The sequence below is a fragment of the Papio anubis genome, chromosome 17 (assembly GCF_008728515.1).
Source record: "Papio anubis isolate 15944 chromosome 17, Panubis1.0, whole genome shotgun sequence".
NCBI lineage: Eukaryota > Metazoa > Chordata > Mammalia > Primates > Cercopithecidae > Papio > Papio anubis.
This window is the reverse complement of record NC_044992.1, coordinates 51,715,513-51,735,797: the sequence shown is the minus strand read 5'-3', so window position 1 is coordinate 51,735,797 and position 20,285 is coordinate 51,715,513. Positions and strand designations below refer to the sequence as shown.

The following is a 20,285-nucleotide window of genomic DNA, read 5'->3' as shown; positions in this document are numbered from 1 at the left end:
AGCAGGCAGTCTGTCCATCACATGCCCAGATAAGGAGCATACCCTGGGCTAGGCACAGTGGCGCACAACTGTAATCCCAGCACTTTGGGAGGCTGATGTGGGAGGATCGCTTAAGCCCAAAAGTTCTAAACCAGCCTGGGTGACATGGCACGACCCTATCTCTACAAAAAAAGTTAAAAAATTAGCCAGGTATGGTGATGCACATCTGTAGTCCCAGCTATTCAGGAGGCTGAGGTGGGAGGATCGCTTGAGGCTGGGAGGTTGAGGCTGCAGTGAGTCATGGTTGTACCACTGCACTCCAGCCAGGGTGACAGTGAGACCCTGTCTCAAAAGACAAAAAAAAAAAAAAGAACATATCCTGGTAATATCCTGGTATGGAGTAGGGGACATTGCTCTCACAGGCTTGGGAGCCTGAGCTGGCTCTGTAAGCTGGGGAGGAGGCAGACAGCCAGGCCTTGTCTGCAAGCAAACCTGGCAGTGCTGGGCTGGCCGCCCCCCAGGGCCTCCTCTTCATGCCCAGTGAATGACTCACCTTGGCACAGACACAATGATCGGGGTGGGCACACTGCCTGCTTCCCGCCGCACCCCAGTCCCCCTCAAATGCCTTCCGAGAAGCCCATTGAGCAGGGGGCTTGCATTGCACCCCAGCCTGACAGCCTGGCATCTTGGGATAAAAGCAGCACAGCCCCCTAGGGGCTGCCCTTGCTGTGTGGCGCCACTGGCGGTGGAGAACAAGGCTCTATTCAGCAAGTGCCCGGGAAAGGGGATCTGGGGAGGCCCAGGCATGGACAGTGGGTGGCAGGCGGGAAGAGGAGGGCTGTCTGCTTCCCAGAAGTCCAAGTACACAAATGGGTGAGGGGACTGGGCAGGGTTCTGACCCTGTGGGACCAGAGTGGAGGGCGTAGATGGACCTGAAGTCTCCAGGGACAACAGGGCCCAGGTCTCAGGCTCCCAGTTGGGCCCAGTGGCTCCTGCGTTTCCAAACCTATCCATCCCCAGAGGTCCTTCCCATCTCCCCAGGCTGATGTGTGGGAACTCGAGGAAATAAATCTCCAGTGGGAGACGGAGGGATAAAGACTCAAGCCAGCACAGCCAGCTCATGCGTAACTGCTTTGTGGAGCTGTCAAGGCCTGGGCTCTGGGAAAGAGGCACAGGGAGGCCAGGCAAGGAAGGAGTGACCCAGAGGGACAGACCCAGGGGCTAAAGTCCTGATAGGGCAAGAGAGTGCCAGCCCCCTCTTGCCCTATAAGGACCTCCACTGCCACATACAGGCCATGATTGATGCTTAGACAAAGGGCTGGTGTCCAATCCCAGCCCCCAGGCCCAGAACTCCAGGGAATGAATGGGCAGAGAGCAGAAATATGGGACATCTGTGTTCGAGGGGAGGACTCCAGGAGTCCTGGGAATGGGGCCTAGTAGGAAATGATGATATAGGCACCCCTTGAGGGTACTGAACAGGTTCGTTCTTTGCCAAATTCCCAGCACCTTGCAGGTACTTACAGCTGAGTGAGAGAAGGCCTGGGTTATGAAATCAAAAAGTTGGAAAGCAGGTCAGAGGTCATCTGGTACAGCCCTTCCTTCCTTTTTTTTCTTTTTTCCTCTTGAGACAGGGTCTCTCTCTGTTGCCCAGGCTGGAGTGGCGCAAACACAGCTCACTGCAGCCTCAACCTACTGGGCTCAAGCAATCCTCCAGCCTCAGCCTCCCAAAGTGCTTGGATTACAAGCATGAGCCACCTCACCCAGCCCTTTTCTTCCTTTTTAACGGATGCATAACGATTGTAAGTATTCATCATGGTCCAACCAACCCCTTCTTGACCCACCTTCCTAGAGAGAGGGTCCTCTTGCTTCAGTGGTCACGGCCCCAGACCCATGGTCTGGCTCCAGGCACCACCTGCCTCATGCAGGAGCTGGCGTGCCCAGGAAGCTCTGCCTCTGGGCACAGTTACCTCAGTGGGGTGAGGGAAGCTCTCCCCATAGCTGGGCTACGGCCCAACCCCACCCCCTCAGGCTATGCCAGGGGGCGTTGCCAGGGGCAGCCGGGCATCGCCAGTCCAGCCCACTCCTTCATAAAGCCCTCGCATCCCAGGAGCGAGCAGAGCCAGGGTAGGATGGAGAGGAGACGCATCACCTCCGCTGCTCGCCGCTCCTACGTCTCTTCGGGGGAGATGATGGTGGGGGGCCTGGCTCCTGGCCGCCGTCTGGGTCCTGGCACCCGCCTCTCCCTGGCTCGAATGCCCCCTCCACTCCCGACCCGGGTGGACTTCTCCCTGGCCGGAGCACTCAATGCTGGCTTCAAGGAGACCCGGGCCAGTGAGCGGGCAGAGATGATGGAGCTCAATGACCGCTTTGCCAGCTACATCGAGAAGGTTCGCTTCCTGGAACAGCAAAACAAGGCGCTGGCTGCTGAGCTGAACCAGCTGCGGGCCAAGGAGCCCACCAAGCTGGCCGACGTCTACCAGGCTGAGCTGCGAGAGCTGCGACTGCGGCTCGATCAACTCACCGCCAACAGTGCCCGGCTGGAGGTCGAGAGGGACAATCTGGCACAGGACCTGGGCACCGTGAGGCAGAAGTGAGGAGGGGATGGGGGAAGGGGGCCTTGTGAGCAAAGGGGGCTGAACCCCCGAGAGAGAGTGCCCGAGAAGTCTCAGGCAAGGGCTGAGCCTCCCTGCTCCCTGGGTCTCCCTACCTCTTGATGGGGCACTATCCTTGCACCCCAACATGATGGCGGGGACCAGAAACAGGCCCAGGACCCCAGGGATCTGATTCCCACATGCCTTCTGCCAGGGAGCCAGGGTCCCCTCAGCACCTCCCCACTGGGGAAAGCAGTGCAGGAGCGGCTGGGCCCCCAGCAGCTGGGCCCTTGCGTTTCATTCATGGCTGGGCTTTGTGACTGTGGGCAGCGAGCTCACCTATTGTGAGCCTGGGTCCATATAAAGGAGGAGTTGGAAGCAGAGAAGGTTGGTGTCCATGAGGGAGATTGGATTCTGGGGTAAAGGAAGTGAGGGAAAGAGCAGGCAAGCCTGGGTGCAGCGCACAGGTGACTGCCTGCCACCAGCTTGTGACCCCCGTCAAGTCACTTTGACTTGCACAGCTGTGAAGCGGAGCTCATAATAAAATTCATTTCAAAAGGTGGTTACCTGGGATCAGAGGAATCCCCAGGGCATGGCGCTTCGCTGAGCTGGCAGGACATGCGTGTGTGCCTTCAAGTGCAGGAGGACGTGTGTGTGTGTGTGTGCAGCAGTGTGTGTACGCTGGTGGATGCGCCTGTGTGAGGAGAAGCAGGTGCGCCAACCCTGATAAGGCACCTTAGTAATGAGTTAAGGCAAAAGCCCACATCTGCTCATCCTCCAGACAAGACCTCTGTCTAAGGCCCCCCAACCCTTACTCCTCCTGCTGCTCTACTGGTCCTGGGTGGGGGTGGTCTCTGTGACAGCTGCCTCCAGGGAGATTGAGGCAGTAGCCAAGTGTCCTCAGAAGAGCCTGGACCCAGGAATGTGTCCCCCCACTCCAGGCTCCAGGATGAAACCAACCTGAGGCTGGAAGCCGAGAACAACCTGGCTGCCTATAGACAGGTCAGGGAGGTGGAGGGGAGGGGCAGGGGAGGGAGGCAAGGGTTCATGGCCACTCACCCAAACACAGCCCCCAAGCTCAGCCCTCCAGAGCAATGTGCTGCTCCCCACTGACCCAGAAGGAGGGGTAAGGCAAGGCTGAGCAATGGGGAGGAGGAGCCTGGGGCCCGAGTGGCCCTCTACTCCTCACCCCTCCCGCCACTCCAGGAAGCAGATGAAGCCACCCTGGCCCGTCTGGATCTGGAGAGGAAGATTGAGTCACTGGAGGAGGAGATCCGGTTCTTGAGGAAGATCCACGAGGAGGTGAGGCCAGGGCAGAGGAAGAAAAGCTCAACACAGAGACTGCAACTGAGAGAGGGAGAGACAGAGACAGAGAGGCTGTCCTGTGTCCAAGGCTTAACAGGCTTACTCCCCATCCTCCCAGTCAAGATTGGACTCCTCACCTTCCCCATCTCTTCTGCCTCCTTGGAACTTTTGTCACCACTTTGCCCTCCCTCTTCCATCTGCCTTCAGATAGACACGCGCCCCTCCCAGATAACACTCAAGCCCCTTGCAGTCTCTGAGAGACACACTCAGAGAGAGGAGAGAAACAGAGATTGGCAGGTAGAGACAGGAAATGAAAGACAGAGAGAAAGGCAGTAAGGGAGACAGAAAGAGATGAGAGAACGTTCTAACCCCTGGCCGAAGGGCAGGAAGAAGGGGACATGATGCTGTGAGGAACTGCAGCTGTGGCCTGTACCCTGAGGCCTGGTACCCCTTCTCTCACCCTGGCCAGGAGGTTCGGGAACTCCAGGAGCAGCTGGCCCGACAGCAGGTCCATGTGGAGCTGGACGTGGCCAAGCCAGACCTCACCGCAGCCCTGAAAGAGATCCGCACGCAGTATGAGGCAATGGCGTCCAGCAACATGCATGAAGCTGAGGAGTGGTACCGTTCCAAGGTAGCCCTGCCTGTGGGCCAGCCTGCCTCCTCTAGGCAGCCCTTCTTGCTCCATACAAGAGAATGGGGGAAGGAGGGTGGAAGAAGCTGGGAGAATATCCTCTCCAGGTGACTGACCTTCACCAGAGAAGTGAGATGACTTGCCCAGGGCCACACAGGCACTACTGCTTTCAAAAATGCCCGTTATTATTACCGCTACTATTGCTATTATTAGTAGTAGCTGATACTGTTCTGTGCTAAGCTCTGTGCTTTTCATGCATTACCCCACTATGAAGTAGGTGCTGTTCTTTGACAGATGAGAGAGCTGAAGTCCAGAGAGGTTAACTAATTTGCTCAAAGTCACACAGCTCCTGAGTGGTAGAGTTGGATTTCCAACTCTAGCCCATCTCACTTGGGAGCCTGCATTCCATGACTCTGCCAGTCTGTTTTGGGTTACTGAGCCTCTACCGTATGCCAGGCACCCCCTCAGGACACAGAGAGGTGTCTGAGCTGGAAGGTGTGATGTTGATGTGCACCCAAACATAGTGCCCGTAGAGAACACCACAGCTCGGAGCTTATATGTAGTGTGGGAGCCAGGTAAGACGCTGTAGGTGGGGCATTTGGGCTAGGCAGGACAGGCAGGCTGTGGACAGGAAGAGAAGAAGGGAGGGCCATTTCTGGTGGAGGACAGAGCCTGGAGTCAGAAAAGCACAGAGAGGCAGAGCCCGAAGATGCTGGCCTAGCCAGCGCACCTAGCTGAGGAGTGTAAGTAGTAGAAGCCACTGGCGTCTGAGCAGGGTGAAGGCCCAATGGAGCTGGGAGGACCTCCCTGCAGGGGGGGGAGAAAGGGCTATTAGAACCCAGGGTGAGGCCAGGCATGGTGGCTCACACCTGTAATCCCAGCACTTTGGGAGGCCGAGGCAGGCGGATCACCTGAGGTCAGCAGTTCAAGACTAGCCTGGCTGATATGGCGAAACCCTGTCTCTACTAAAAATACAAAAATTAGCCGGGCGCGATGGCGGGCGCCTGTAGTCCCAGCCACACGGGAGGCTGAGGCAGGAGAATGGCGTGAACTCGGGAGGCGGAGCTGTGAGTGGAGTGAGTGGAGTGGAGAGAGTGGAGTGGAGATCGCGCCACCGCACTCCAGCCTGGGAGACAGAGCAAGACTCGGTCTCAAAAAAAAAAAAAAAGAAAAAAAAGAAAAAACAAAACAAAACAAAATTAGCCGGGCGCGGAGGCACACACCTGTGTAATCCGAGCTACTTGGGAGGCTGGGGCAGAAGAATTGCTTGAACCTGGGAGACAGAGGTTGCAGTGACCCGAAATTGTGCCACTGCACTCCAACCTGGACTACAAGAGCGAGACTCCGTCTCAAACAAAACAAAACAAAACAAAACAAAACAAAACAAAACCAACACCCAGGGCTTCGCTCACCGAAACCCACTGTCCACTGTGGCAGACGACAGCGTTCGGTCCCACAGATACAGCTGTCAGTGTGGAAGGTTCTGGATTCTGTGGCACTATTCATTCATTCGCTTGCTGACCAAGTGTTGTGCTAAGTGCTGAGGTCTGGCAGCCGCTACCTTGCCCGCATCCATGGGTCACAGTTGTTGGGAAAAGTCCCAGCCAGGGCCAACGTCCTGGGGTTGACTGGGGTGCTGGTCACCTCCCTGATTTTCCAGAGCCTGTGCCTGCCCATGGGCCCACACAGTCCCCTATATGTGTCCTCCACCCGCAGCCCCGCGGCCCCAGGCCGCCCTCAGACTATGGCCCCTCTCCCCATCTAGTTTGCAGACCTGACAGACGCTGCTGCCCGCAACGCGGAGCTGCTCCGCCAGGCCAAGCACGAGGCCAACGACTACCGGCGCCAGTTGCAGTCCTTGACCTGCGACCTGGAGTCTCTGCGAGGCACGGTGAGCGCGGTCAGGGCAGGACGGGGACAGGCGGAGCGGGGACGGCCACCCCAGGAGATGCCAGGGGAGAAGGACCGGGCCGAGGACCTGGGTCGAGGGCGGGGCCCGAACGTTACTCCCGGGCTAGAGGAGGGGCCTGGGGCCGGGGGCGGGGCCTGGAAGCCTCGCCAAGTCGGGTCGGGGCTCCGCGGGACTGGCCTGCTCCATCCCACAGAACGAGTCCCTGGAGAGGCAGATGCGCGAGCAGGAGGAGCGCCACGCGCGGGAGGCGGCCAGTTACCAAGAGGCGCTGGCGCGGCTGGAGGAAGAGGGGCAGAGCCTCAAGGACGAGATGGCCCGCCACTTGCAGGAGTACCAGGAGCTGCTCAACGTCAAGCTGGCCCTGGACATCGAGATCGCCACCTACAGGAAGCTGCTGGAGGGCGAGGAGAACCGGTGAGCCCTGATCACAGCCCTGGGGACGTCTCCCTGTGGCCTCTCCGTAGAGCTCCCCTTGCCCCCTTCAGGGACTGAGTCTTTTTCAGCCTTGTGTCCAGATCCCTTCCCACCTCAATGCCCAGCACAGTGCCTGCCTCACACACAGCAGGCAGTCACTAGATGTTTGATGAATGAATGGATGGATGGATTCAACCAATATTGAATAGGCCTCAAGGCCAAGGACTTGGGTCACCCTCCAAACTAAGAGGCTTACTCCCCATCCTCCCAGCCAAGATTGGACTCAGCACCTCACCCATTTCTTCTGCCTCCTTGGAACGTTTTTCACCACTTTCTCCTCCCTCTTCCATCTTCCTTCAGATAGACGTGCGCCCCTCCCAGATAACACTCAAGCCCCTTGCAGGCTTTTGGAATTCCAGATATCATGTTGGCTGCTGGGGAAAGCTAGGAGATGGAGTTAGACTTTCCTGGCAACGAAAAGGGTGTTTAAGTTGTCATGATGGCCCTGGACCAAGACCCAGCCTAGGGGTGTCCCAGGCAGCCTGGGCAGCCCTTTCCCTCTGCTTTCTTTCAGGATCACCATTCCTGTGCAGACCTTCTCCAACCTGCAGATCCGAGGTCAGTAGAGCAGGGTCTCGTGGGAAGGGCACTGGAGTCCTGCCCCCTCCTCCAGGGCCTGTAGGTTGCTCCGGACTGGGACTGAGGACCAGGGCAAAGGGATCCACGCTCTCCCTGGGGGCCTTCGTGACACCGCAGCACTCCTAGCCAGAGCCTATCATCCCAGGGTACTTCTAGGCGAGGCTTGCCGCTGCCCCTGTCCTGCTAGGCCCTGGGTCCCTCTTCCCCTCCCTGCATCCCATTCCACAGCAGAACTGGGTGAGATTTCGACATCTGCCCTGTCTGCAGATCCCTGAGCAAGCACTGCCCTTCTGAGTGTTTTCTGTTTTTGTTTTTTTAACTGCTTGTCACTACAGGGGGCAAAAGCACCAAAGACGGGGAAAATCACAAGGTCACAAGACATCTCAAAAGCCTCACAATACGAGTTATACCAATACAGGCTCACCAGATTGTAAATGGAGCACCGCCAGCTCGCGGTTAGCTGCCTGCCTCTCAGACATGGCGCTTTGCCCAGCTTGACAGGGAGTGAGCCTAACGCACCTCATCCTCCTAATCCTACTGAGCTCCCTCCTCCCAGGGTTCCCCTAAAGGGCCTGGACTGCAACATTTTCCCAGGAACCGCAGTGCCCAGGCCAGGACGTGGTACAGAGTAATTTACATTAAACCGGCAGAGCTGGTTAGTGGTAAAGGTGGTGAGTCCTTGGGTGCACAGCTGAGCTGCTCTGGGGCCTCTGAGCAAGCAGCAGCCTCTGTCTCACCTCTTCCCGTCACTGGGAGGGCCCCTTGGGTCTCGCTGTGCCTGAGGGCCAGGCTCTCTGCTTTATTCTTTCATCCCTGAGGCTCCATGGCTCAGCTCAGTGCTGACTCAGTCCACAGGATTTTTCCCTCAGGACCGCTGCTCTTGCAGTGAATACAGTTTTATGTTCCCTGCTCTTAATGTTAAATATTAGTGAATGTGACATGTTATATTTTTCCCTCTGAGGTGGCGGGAAGAGCTAAATTACTTTTTACTTGCATGTGGCCCTCAAATGATTCTTAGCTAAAGAACAAAATTCCTCTTCTTCTGGGCTAGAATATTTAGGACCACTAGATATCCATGTCCCAGGGCTTAATTCAGCATCGGAAAAGTTAACCAGGCTGACTAGTAGAGGTAATACTGCCAAATCCTAGATAGTCACAGGTCACTAAGGTACAGATAAGTGGCAGAGAGAAGTAGGAAAGAGGAAAGGGGACAGGAAAGGGACCTATGTGTATTGAGCACTAATATGTGCCATATGTTTAACAGCCTTTATTTTAGTTAATTGTCTCCTCTCTCCCACCTACAGAAGTAGGCCCCATCATCCTTATTTTACAGATGAGGAACCTGAGGCTGGGAGAGGTCAATTAACTTGCCCAGAGTCATGTGGCTGGTTGGTGGCTAAGTTGGGACTTCTTTTTTTTTTTTTTTTTTTGAGATGAAGTCTCACTCTGTCGCCCAGGCTGGAGTGCAGTGGCTGGATCTCAGCTCACTGCAAGCTCTGCCTCCCGGGTTTACGCCATTCTCCTGCCTCAGCCTCCCGAGTAGCTGGGACTATAGGCGCCTGCCACCTCGCCTGGCTAGTTTTTTTTTTTTGTATTTTTTAGTAGAGACGGGGTTTCACTGTGTTAGCCAGGATGGTCTCGATCTCCTGACCTCGTGATCCACCCGTCTCAGCCTCCCAAAGTGCTGGGATTACAGGCTTGAGCCACCGCGCCTGACCAAGTTGGGACTTCTTGAGCTCTGGTCTCCTAATTCCTTCCCTCCCCTCCCCTCCCCTTCCTTCCTTCCACAGAGCATCCCTCTGTCACCCAGGCTGGAGTACAGTGGTGCAATCTTGGCTCACTGCAACCTCCACCTCCCAGGTTCAAGCAATTCTTGGGCCTCAATCGCCTGAGTAGTGGGGATTACAGGTGTGAGCCACCACACCTGGCTAATTTTTCTTTCTTTCTTTTTTCTTTTCTTCTTTTTTTTTGAAACAGAGTCTTACTCTGTTGCTCAGACTGGAGTGCAGTGGTGTGATCTCAGCTCACTGCAACCTCCGCCTCCCAGGTTCAAGTGATTCTCCTGTGTCAGCCTCCTGAGTAGCTGGAACTACAGGCACCCATCACTATACCCGGCTAATTTTTGTATTTTTAGTAGAGACAGGGTTTCACCACATTGGTCAGGCTGGTCTCGAACTCCTGACCTCAGGCGATCCACCTGCCTAGGTTTCCCAAAGTGCTGGGATTACAGGTGTGAGCTACCATGCCTGGCCTATTTTTTGTATTTTTAGTAGAGGTTTCACCATGTTGGCCAGGGTGGTCTCGGACTCCTGGCCTCAGGTGATCCATCCGTCTTGGCCTCCCAAAGTGCTGGCATTACTGGCGTGAGCCACCACGCCCCACCTGGTCTCCTGATTTCAAAGCCTGTATGTCCTTCCTCGATGCCGTGCTGGATTTTCAGAAACCCAGGTGCCAGGCCAGGGCTTGCAAAGGGGCTGAAATGAAGCCAGGCCAGAAGACAGAGCAGCCAGGACTCTAACTGGACAGAGCAGCCAGGACTTGGGCAGCAGCACTATTGGGATTTGGGGGCTCTCCAGCCCGTTTGGAAGAGCCTAGGCTCTCTCTGCCCAGTTACATAGGTTCTCATACTCATGATGGGGGGGTGCGATGGGGAAGCCGGGCGTGGGAGAGGATGACTCACGCCCTGAAAGTCCATGAGAGGCCTCCTCTCCTCACATCTGCAGAAACCAGCCTGGACACCAAGTCTGTGTCAGAAGGCCACCTCAAGAGGAACATCGTGGTGAAGACCGTGGAGATGCGGGATGGAGAGGTACGGAGGGATTCAGGCCCAGTCAGGCTCTGGCTGGCCCCAGGGATTTTCAAGGCCAGGCCGTGGAGGAAAGCCTGGGACTGGCACATAGAAGGTCCCCAGTAACTCCCAGGAGCCCCCAAGGAATTCTGGAGGAGAGCAAGGAACCTGAATGTAATTCCGTTTCCTCAGTCCCTCCATAGGCTGTTCTAAGGGGAGCCTTGGTACCAAAGCCGCTAGATTGGGTCCCAACACACGCTGTCTCTTTCTCACCCTCAAACTCGGGGGCCTGGCTTGCCAGCAATAAAAAGAGAATTAAAGTTAGCAGCTTTCACTCCCAACTCTAGCGGAGACAGTTGGAGATGGGGACGGCTTTCCATTTCCAGCTTAGTAAAAGGAAACTACCAGGGGAATGGGAAGAGGGGATTTGGCGTATCCCCCAGGCCACTTCAACCACAGTGGGAGCTCATCTTACTGCAGCAGCTTACTACATGCCAGGCACGATGCTAAATGCTTTCCCAGTGTTATCTCACCACCCGCTCTGACCACCACGCAAGGCAGCTGTGGTTACTGTCAAGAAAAGAAAGACCTGGGAAGCGGGGGACTTGCCCAAGGTTACACAGCTTCATGGTGGTGGACCTGGGGTCTGCGTGAACTCCTAACTGTTGCACTGTGCATGTTCCCTGTCCCCTGCAGGTCATTAAGGAGTCCAAGCAGGAGCACAAGGATGTGATGTGAGGCAGGACCCACCTGGTGGCCTCTGCCCCATCTCATGAGGAGCCCGAGCAGAAGCAGGATAGTTGCTCCACCTCTGCTGGTGCATTTCCCCAGACCTGAGCTCCCCGCCACCCCAGCTGCTCCCCTCCCTCCTCTATCCCTAGGCCAGCTTGCTGCCCTAGGCTCCGTCAGTATTAGGCCTGCCAGACGGCACCCACCCAGCACCCAGCAACTCCAACTAACAAGAAACTCACCCCCAAGGGGCAGTCTAGAGGGGCATAGCCAGCAGCTTGGGTTAGAATGAGGAGGAAGGAGAGAAGGGGAGGAGGGTGGGGGGGGACCTACTACATCGCCCTCCACATCCCTGATACCTGTTGTTATGGAAACTGTTGCCAGAGCTGGAGGTTCTCTCAGGGTATCTGGGAACTGTGCCTTTGAGTTTCCTCAGGCTGCTGGAGGAAAACTGAGACTCAGACAGGAAAGGGAATGCCCCACAGACAAGGTATCTTTGGCCAGAGGCTTGTTTTGTTTTTTGGTTTTTATGAGGCGAGGTCTCCTATGCTGCCCAGGCTGACCTTGAACTCCTGGGCTCAAGCAGTCTTCCCACCTCAGCCTCCTGTGTAGCTGGGATTACAGGCTCGAGCCACCATGCCCAGCTCAGAGGGTTGCTCTTCTAGACTGACCCTGATCAGTCTAAGATGGGTGGGGATGTCCTGCCACATGGGGCAGTCACCTGCCCAGATCCCAGAGGGACCTCCTGAGCGATGACTCAAGTGTCTCAGTCCACCTGAGCTGCCATCCAGGGACCCTGTCTGTGGGCGTGCTGTGGGCAGGTGGGAGCTTGATTCTCAGCACTTGGGGGATCTGTCGTGTACGTGGAGAGGGATGGGGTGCTGGGAGGGATACAGGGGGGCTGCCTGGTCCCCAGTGGTGGGTACAGAGAGGTCAAGCCCAGGAGGACTGCCCCGTGCAGACTGGAAGGGATGCTGGTAGAGATGGTGGAGGAGGCAATTGGGATGGCGCTAGGCATCCAAGTAGGGGTTGTGGGTGACCAGTTGCACTTGGCCTCTGGGTTGTGGGAATTAAGGAAGTGACTTATCCTCTTGAAGATGCTGAAAAAGGAGAGAAAGGGGATGTATCCATGGGGGCAGGGCATGACTTTGTTCCAGTTCTAAAGGCCTCTTCCTTGCTGTGTCATCCCAGGCCACCCCAGCCTCTGAGCCCCTGGGACTGCTGCTTCTTGACCCCAGTAAGCCACTGCCACACGTCTGACCCTCTCCACCCCATAGTGAGCGGCTGCTTTTCCCTAAGCCAAGGGCCTCTTGCGGTCCCTTCTTACTCACACACAAAATGTACCCAGTATTTTAGGTAGCACCATATTTTACAATTTGTAAAACAAGCACGAGCAAAACGAAGACACTGGCTCATATTCCTGCAGCCTGGAGGCCGGGTGCTCAGGGCTGACATGTCCACCCCAGTGTACCCACTCTGCTTTTTAACTGGGCAGACTGGTAAGCAGACTGGTGGGATCTGTGCCCAGAAATGGGACTGGGAGGGCCCACTTCAGGGTTCTCCTCTCCCCTCTAAGGCTGAAGAAGGGTCCTTCCCCCTCCCCAAGACTTGGTGTCCTTTCCCTCCACTCCTTCCTGCCACCTGCTGCTGCTGCTGCTGCTAATCTTCAGGGCACTGCTGCTGCCTTTAGTCGCTGAGGAAAAATAAAGACACATGCTGCGCCCTTCCCCAGAGTGGACTCGGATCTGTTTATGAGAGGGTGGGACTGGGGCCAAGATGTAACCTTTGACAAGACCAACTCACTTCCTATTACTGATCATCTCTGGAGCCCATGCCCTCACCAAATCCCACCCGCAGCCAAAGAGGACATACAGCAGCTCCCTCCACTCTCTTCCTCCTTCCTTTCCCTGCTACCTGCAACTCAACCAGTACAATCCTCAGAGGCAAGAAAGTAAAGCAGCTCAAACACGATTCAACACTGCTCAGTGTTAGGCCGGGCGCGGTGGCTCAAGCCTGTAATCCCAGCACTTTGGGAGGCCGAGACGGGCGGATCACGAGGTCAGGCGATCGAGACCATCCTGGCTAACACGATGAAACCCCGTCTCTACTAAAAAAGATACAAAAAACTAGCCGGGCGCAGTGGCGGGCGCCTGTAGTCCCAGCTACTCGGGAGGCTGAGGCAGGAGAATGCCGTAAACCCGGGAGGCGGAGCTTGCAGTGAGCCGAGATCGGGCCACTGCACTCCAGCCTGGGCGACAGAGCGAGACTCCGTCTCAAAAAAAAAAAAAAAAAAAAAAAACACACTGCTCAGTGTTTACCACTGGATAAATCTGAGTTCACGCCTTCCTTCTCTGACCTAAGTGTGAAGTCAGGAAACACGTGTACCCTAACTACTTCCATCCTGACCTCAGTCCCCAATCTCCCACCAGCCTCAAGCCCCTCCACTTCTCAGATCAGGCCCCAGACCTGCCCATGAAAATGGGGAGCAGGCTATAACTAACAGATTTGTCCACACGTTCCTACCACACGTCCCACCCCAGGGTGCCCACCCAGAGACATCTGGTATCATTTAACAAACACATTGAAGGACAACTGGTCTTCAGAGCTGGGGAAAGAGAGAACCTAAGGGGAGAAGTTGGGACAACACTGAAATAAGTAACAGCAGCAACGACAGAGGTGAATGGTGACGAAGACTGCTGTGATGAACAGGTAGCCTATCAGGGTGAGCTCCACAGCCGAGCGAGTCTCGGGATCCGACAATGAGGCTGGGTAGCGCCCACGAGATGTCACACCCAGCCGGAAGCCAGCAACTCGCACACCCTGCCTCCAGCAATAGTAGATGCCCCGGTCATCCAGCTGGGTGAAGCGGATATGGAGCTGGTTGCCGTGGTCAATGAACACCCTCATGGACCTGTTGACACCCTTCAGGTACTGTGTGCGGTAGAGGTGCTGGCGGTCTTTGTCCCAGGCCACGGCATGCTCTGGCCGGGCCCCGGGACAGGACATGATGAGTCCATGGCCCAGTCTCTGCTGGTGGAACTGAATGGGCACCTGGGGCACCCAGGGCCGGCTGCCCACTTTGGACACATAGTTAACGATGGCCAGCACACCCTCCCGGATGGTCTTCGTCTTCTCACAGGGTACTATGCAGCTCCGAACCAGCAGCTCAGGGGTGTGGTCCCTGGCCTTGGTCTGCAGCTTCCTTGGCACAGCCCTTGAGCCACAGGACACCACATCAGGCACCGCCTTGAGGTAGCGTGGGGAGAGGTCTGGGCTCTGCAGGTAGCAGAGGCCGATGCGCCACTGCTCCCCACGCACCCCGCAGCGGTCACAGGGGGTCCATTCCCAGAAGGTGGTGAAGACATGGAGGTGCCCATAGTATTCATCTGCAAAGGGCTCCTGGCCCTCGTCCTGGAAAGTGGCCACCATTCCCTCACTGTTCTGGATGTCCACATCATAGGCGTAAAAGTAGTCCCCCTTGCGGGTGCCGCAGAAGTACAGGCCCGAGTCCTCAGGCTGAGCCCTGAAAACCAACAGGCTGAACATGCGGATGCTGAAGCGGGCCAGCATGTCGCTGCCCACACGTACCTGGGCTGCCTCCGTCAGCACCCGCCCATCGAAGTCCGTCAGCACTTTGGTGTGGCTGCTACCTAGGTGCTTTTGGTAGAACCAGACTACAGCTGGCACCTCTTCGGGTTTGCAGTGACAGGGAAGCTCAAAGCTCATGTCGGCCAGGTAGGCTGCATTTTCAAACATCAGGAAAGCAGGGCAGGGGGTCTTCTGAAAAATGTTTTCCTTCTCTACAATTTCAAAGGCCTGGAGACCCCCCCATGCCCACAGGAGCACAGTGGTGAGGGCCAGGTGCATGCCTGAAGGAGTGAGGGGTCAGAGGGGCAGGGCAAAACCAAGGCATTAAAGGCTCATGGGGCTCCCAGAAAGCACTGATGAGCTGAGGCCTCTGGATGAGGAAAGGATTATGCAGCCAGGAAAAGCAGCAACAACCTGCAGAGGAAGTTGCCAAATGCAAGGCAATTTATGCCCAGTGGATGTACAAGATGCCCTTCTAACATTCCAGACCCGATCTTGGGCGAAAGCCATTCTAGAACCTGGCCTTCACTCCCCTTTCTAGAACATTGGCACTCACCCAAGAATGGGTCAAAGGAAACCGGAATGAGAAGGGGCCAAGGTGCTCAGGCAGGGAAATCTCTGCCTCAGTGCTCCAGGCCCTGCCCTGCCAGCCTGGTGGAAAAGTCTTCCCTTTCACCAATCCGGGAAATGGAGGAAACCCGCTCTCCTGCATATCTGGCCATTCAGGAGGCTGGCTGGACCTGAGCTGATGGCTTGGGACTTTCCCAGGCCCAACCTGCACAAGAATTGAGTCTCTAGGGGAAAATTCAACACCTCAAATGAGGTAGCATTTGATCATTTGTTGATTACATGTCCATTCATTGGTTTGGGGCTATAAACATTCTTGTTAAGAGCTGTGGAGATCAGTGTTTGTTTACCATAAAGATTTTGCTTTTTTCTTTTTCTGAGTGGAGGCTGTAACTGGTATAGCCAGCATTTGGTTGGGCACACTCTCATCTCTCAAGGCCAGTGGGCTAGAGGCTTGGCAGACTGTAAGGGTGGGGAAAAACTGCTTTCAACTTCCTGAGTTCTTGACTGTCCCGTGGATACACACAGTTCAAAATAGCGAGACACTGAGGGACTGGAGAAGTGGGGAAGACTTGATTCCTATTTTTGCTCTGAAAATTCCAAGTTGAGAAGGGAACTAAGTGTGGATTTCTTATTATGGTCCTGCAGAACCCCCAAGACAACAACCAAAAAACTGCCTCCAGTGACCACCGGGACCTCTGAGAGTAGCTTGTCCCATCAGTCAACCTGGTACAGCTCCAGCAGCTCCTGCAGGAGCCTCTCCTCCTCCTGGAGCCCACCAGACTGTTCCTCCAGACCCTGCTCCTCCCAGCTGAGCCCCTCCTTCATGGATCTGGGGACGCCCATGGCTTGCAGCTTCTGAAACAAGCCCTTGCAGCTCTCTCTCTCTGCCTGGCTCAGCAGGCTCAGGTTCAGTGTGAAGCGCCCAGTGCTCGCCAGGCTGCGTAGGATCCCCAGCACCCCTGCCCGGTCAGCCGGCCCCACGTGATCAGCCAGTGCCACCAGGAGCTCCCCGAGAAGTCCAAACCCCACATCTGTCTGGAAGAGGCGGCCCAGCTTTGGACCCCCAAGCTGCAGTAGAGTCTGGTAGCGCTCTGGCCCACTTAGCAAGTGTTGTCGCCAATTACGGTAGAAGTCAGCAGAGGTCTCGGGCTGGAGGGGGGTTTTCTCCTGAATCACAAAGGAAGGAAAGGGAGTCAGGAGCTCTTCCAGCTGCTCTGCGACAGTGACAGTGAGGAGAACCTGTCGGTCTTCATCTTACTCTCTTCATCTTACTACTCTCTGAGCACTGGGAAGGCTATGGTCCTTGGGGGCCTCATTTTCAGATGAGGAAGCTGGGGATGAGACAGGGAGGGCCCCCAAGGAATCCACGCCATGATTTGAGATTCTCATTTATACTGCACTTTTCCTATTCAAGAATGGAGACATAGTTCTGGAGCTTCAAGAGTAAGTTGAGGTTAACTGTAAGTCGTGTGGATGGGTTGATTGGAAATCTCAGGAAGAGAGAAAGGAACTCAAGGATCTGAACGTCGGGGTCTCTCTCTCAACACTGCCATAGGATCATTACACTAGACACCATACAACCCAGAGGCAGAGCAACCGAAATCTGATCTGAGAATGAAAGTCAAAGGTCTAAGGGAAGTGGAGCTTCCTAGCCCAACTTTCTGACTCGTTCTGCCCAGTTCAACTCAGCTTCGTCATCTGCTGTTTGTTTTTCTTTCTGGGATTGGAGGCAGAAACCTATCTGTAGGTTTAACATGACAAATAAAGACAATGTATGTGTGGTTAAAACAAAACAAAACAAAACAAAACAAAACGAAAAAACAGGATTGAAGCTTTAGGGCAGAGAATCCTGCTGGACTAAAGAGGCAGGGCCTCACCTACCGGGGAGATTTCAGTGGCCACATCCTGGAAGGTCCTTCCCTGAATAGTGTGACAGTTCCAGGGCACAGTTCTCTTTCCTCCCATCTTATCCTTCCGCTCCAGTGGCTTCAGATGTGATGCAAGGACAATACCCCTGTGGGCAAAGGACAGAAACTAAGCAATGGACTCAATGCTGTGTCTGTGGGCGTGAGGCAGCTAGACTTTGCATGGTATAGGATGAACCTGTTACAGACCAATACGGCCATAATAATAACAATAACCACAGCGATAGCTGACTGCTTTCAAGCACTTCACATGTATCAGACACTTGCTCAGTCTTATGTGCAAGAACTCATTTAATTATAACAGTTACTGTTTTACAGATAAATAATTGAGACTCAGAGAAGTTAAGGAAATTGCATAAGATCAAATAGTAGAGGGTGGGGCCCAGAATGGTTTGCTTTCAGGGTTAACTACTATAGTCCACCATAACGGGAGGGCCTGAGAAAAATGGCAGTGAGCCAACCTGAACTCCTCATAGGAAGCCACCCTCTGTTCCACTGCCCGTAACTTGGCAGCATTCTCCCGTTTGTACTTCTCGTCAGCAGTGAGTGCAGCCTGCAGCTCTTTCTCCAAAGCGTTGAAGTCGATAATGTCATTCCTTTCCATGGCCTGTGCCCGGGAAGGCAAAGGGAATACACGTCAGTGGACGGTCAATATCAGGGGAAAGAGGGTTATTGGATTATGCACCAGAACACAAATGACCCCAAAGCACCCTGGACATTATGTCACTCACACTGGGAGGTGTTACAAAAATCTGGTTTTCTATTTTATACAGACAAGTTGAATTTCACAGTGAGGACTTACACAAGACTTGTCGCTGAAAATAGAATACAGAGTCCTGACTTTCAATTTGGAGTTCTGTCTTAATTTTGCTCTGTGCCTCCAAAAATACTTTTAATTTTGGTGCTTCAGTCGAGGAGGCATTTGGATCTCAGAATTCAGTTCCTTCACTCTTCCCCCATAGGACTGTTCTACAGCAAGTCGTTTCAACAGGAGACCTCACACAAAAGCAGAACTCTTGTTAGGTACCTTTGAGCTCAGGGATAAAGTTTCATTCTTCATTGAATGTCTTTAGTGAAGAAGGAGACTTTCACCCAAACCACACGCAATGACTGAGCAGGAAATCAAGCAGAAGGGGCAGAGGAAGGAGCTCAATGACCCGATCCCAAATCCCTCTGTCCAGCCCAGGGCTGGAACAGAGGTCCCTAGGTACCTGGGCAATGTCTTTAGTTCTACCACTGTACTTCTGTAGCTTCTGCGTATCTGAGGCTGACTGATTTCTACAGAGATATTCTTTTCTTTTTTTTAGACAGGGTCTTGCTCTGTTACCCAGGCTGGAGTGCAGTGGCATGATCTCGGCTCATTGCAACCTCTGCCTCCGGGGTTCAAGCAATTTTCGTGCCTCAGCCTCCCGAGGAGCTGGGACTACAGGCGTGCACCACCACGCCCGCCTAATTTTTGTATTTTTAGGAGAGACGGGGTTTCATCATGTTGGCCAGGCTGGTCTCGAACTCCCGACCTCAAGTGATCCGCGCGCCTCGGCCTCCCAAAGTGCTGGGATTACAGGCGTGAGCCACCTGCAGAGAGATTCTCTACGTGGGTTCTAGTCGTGGCTCTGGCATTTACTTGTTGTGGGACCTCTCTGAACTGCAAACTCCTAGTGAGTTGAGTTAGATTTTGTGGCGGGGTCATCACCAACAGCCCTAGCGCAAGGAAGCAGGAGGTCCCCAACCAATCCCACAGCCACCCTACCCCAACGTGGGGAATCTGAACGCCAAGAAGGGGCTGGGCTGGCCAGTAACCGAACTCAAGTGTCCAGTTCTCAGCCCTCCTCAGGCATTTACTAACCCTTCTGTCCCCTTACTCAGCCTCCTGGACCTTCACCCCAGCAGCCCCGTCCTTGGTCCCCTTGTTTTCTTTGGAGATTCCCTGATAAGCCAACAGGAGGGCAGACCCGCGCAGACCACTCCTGCAGCTGTGGTTGCCCAGCAACTGCGCTAACAGCCTGGCCACGTGATCTGCCGGAAGGCCCCCCCCATTTCAGGGTAGTCCCGAGGCGCCTGATCAGATTCGTTCATCCTCAGGTCTCACCCTCTTTGGAGCAGCCCACGTCTTGGGCTACTTGTCTTGGGGACCGGCTACTCCGCCTTGCCAGTTCCTGTCTCCGCGAGGGCATACCTTGGAACTGGTCCTCAGGCGGAGGGTTGTCCTCCCGGGCAGAAAGGCGACAGCGGCGTCTGCGGGGTCCTTCCTGGCGGCGGGCGCAGACGTTTCTTTGACGTGGGGCGGAAGCGCGTTCTCCGGCGGCGGCCTCAGCACTCTTAGCTGAGCAGGCGGGAGGTAAGTTGAAGCGGGTTAGCGGCAAGGAATGGTTGCTCCAGGTGGGATAGGAAATTAAAGAGCGTCAGATCTGGAAGAGGCTTTATATGCTATCTGCCCCTTTTGCTTTACGGATGGGTGAATTGAGGCCTGGAGCGGAAAAAATAATGGAAGATCCTCTCCTCCGCGTGCCTCACCAAAGCTTTCGAAGCGCGCACGCACGCACACACCTCGATTTCGGGGCTGCCTCTATAGCCTCAGTCCGTAAAATCGTATCCCTAGGAAGGAGTGTTGCTCTAACTGTCCAGTCCCGTCGCTCATTCCCTTTTCCATCTGTGCCGCCTTCAGCCGTTCTCTGCCACGTTCCCTCCGACGTTCCCTTTGAGCGCCTGCATTGTAGCGGGAAGCAGCAGTGAGGTTTGTTACCATGAGTCGCTAGTTTTGTGTAACTGTGGGCAAATCAGCTATATTCTCTGTACCATGTTAGAGTCACTCATTAGTTCGATAAATACTTATTGAGGGCTTAGTCTACGCTAGGCACTGTTCTAAGTCAACAAAACAAGCCCTTGCTTAAACTGTAGTTGGGGAAATGAACAGTAAACAACTAGATATAAGTCAGCTAGTGATAAATGTATAACATTTGTGAATAACAATAAAACAGTGAAAGTGGGAAGTTGGAGAGTATGTATGGGGGACTTTTTAGAGTGACAGAGAAGGTGACATTTTAGTGGAGACTTGATTGAAATAAAGGGACAAGGTGAAAATATCAAAGGGAAGAGCGTTTTGGACAAAGAGAATGGCAAGTGCAGTGGCCCTGAGGCAGAACTGAACTTGGCTTGTTCCATGAACAGCTTTATATAAAAATTTTTTCAATCGGCCGGGCGCGGTGGCTCACGC

At 54.7% G+C, this 20,285-nt stretch overlaps 4 protein-coding genes across 8 annotated transcripts in view; 2 read left to right on the top strand and 2 right to left on the bottom strand.

Moving 5' to 3' along the window:
• The first annotated feature begins 1,108 nt into the window (after positions 1–1,108).
• On the top strand, positions 1,109–12,719 carry GFAP (glial fibrillary acidic protein). 2 transcript variants are annotated; one of them, XM_031657639.1, is made up of 10 exons: positions 1,109–2,569; positions 3,512–3,572; positions 3,777–3,872; positions 4,345–4,506; positions 6,272–6,397; positions 6,612–6,832; positions 7,407–7,450; positions 7,807–7,926; positions 10,195–10,280; positions 10,956–12,719. In XM_031657639.1, the coding sequence occupies exons 1-10, from the start codon at positions 1,899–1,901 to the stop codon at positions 10,995–10,997; spliced, it is 1,629 nt and encodes a 542-aa protein (XP_031513499.1). In that variant the 5' UTR covers positions 1,109–1,898; the 3' UTR covers positions 10,998–12,719. The 2 variants fall into 2 exon arrangements, with proteins under 2 accessions (XP_031513499.1, XP_003913233.4); XM_003913184.5 differs by lacking the exon at positions 7,807–7,926.
• Positions 12,720–13,288: 569 nt separating this feature from the next.
• FAM187A (family with sequence similarity 187 member A) lies at positions 13,289–15,000 on the bottom strand. Its single transcript, XM_009190828.3, has one exon. It carries the CDS (start codon positions 14,853–14,855, stop codon positions 13,611–13,613), a length of 1,245 nt encoding a protein of 414 aa, XP_009189092.3. The 5' UTR covers positions 14,856–15,000; the 3' UTR covers positions 13,289–13,610.
• A 705-nt stretch (positions 15,001–15,705) lies between these two features.
• Positions 15,706–19,323, bottom strand: CCDC103 (coiled-coil domain containing 103). 3 transcript variants are annotated; one of them, XM_021929292.2, is made up of 4 exons: positions 19,248–19,323; positions 17,533–17,678; positions 17,028–17,160; positions 15,706–16,313 (listed from the first exon to the last, which is right to left on the bottom strand). In XM_021929292.2, the coding sequence occupies exons 2-4, from the start codon at positions 17,673–17,675 to the stop codon at positions 15,861–15,863; spliced, it is 729 nt and encodes a 242-aa protein (XP_021784984.2). In that variant the 5' UTR covers positions 17,676–17,678; positions 19,248–19,323; the 3' UTR covers positions 15,706–15,860. The 3 variants fall into 3 exon arrangements, with proteins under 3 accessions (XP_021784984.2, XP_003913234.2, XP_009189091.2); XM_003913185.5 differs by lacking the exon at positions 19,248–19,323 and adding an exon at positions 18,934–19,057; XM_009190827.4 differs by lacking the exon at positions 19,248–19,323 and adding an exon at positions 18,918–19,056.
• The window catches only part of EFTUD2 (elongation factor Tu GTP binding domain containing 2), a 43,594-nt gene continuing 42,422 nt past the window's right edge, over positions 19,114–20,285 (top strand). The window contains exon 1 of one of the 2 annotated variants that reach the window (XM_009190826.2): positions 19,114–19,409. The gene's annotated coding sequence lies outside the window, so the exon portion shown is untranslated. Of the gene's footprint in view, positions 19,806–20,285 lie in introns of both variants that reach the window. The other variant, XM_021929291.1, reaches the window with a different exon arrangement.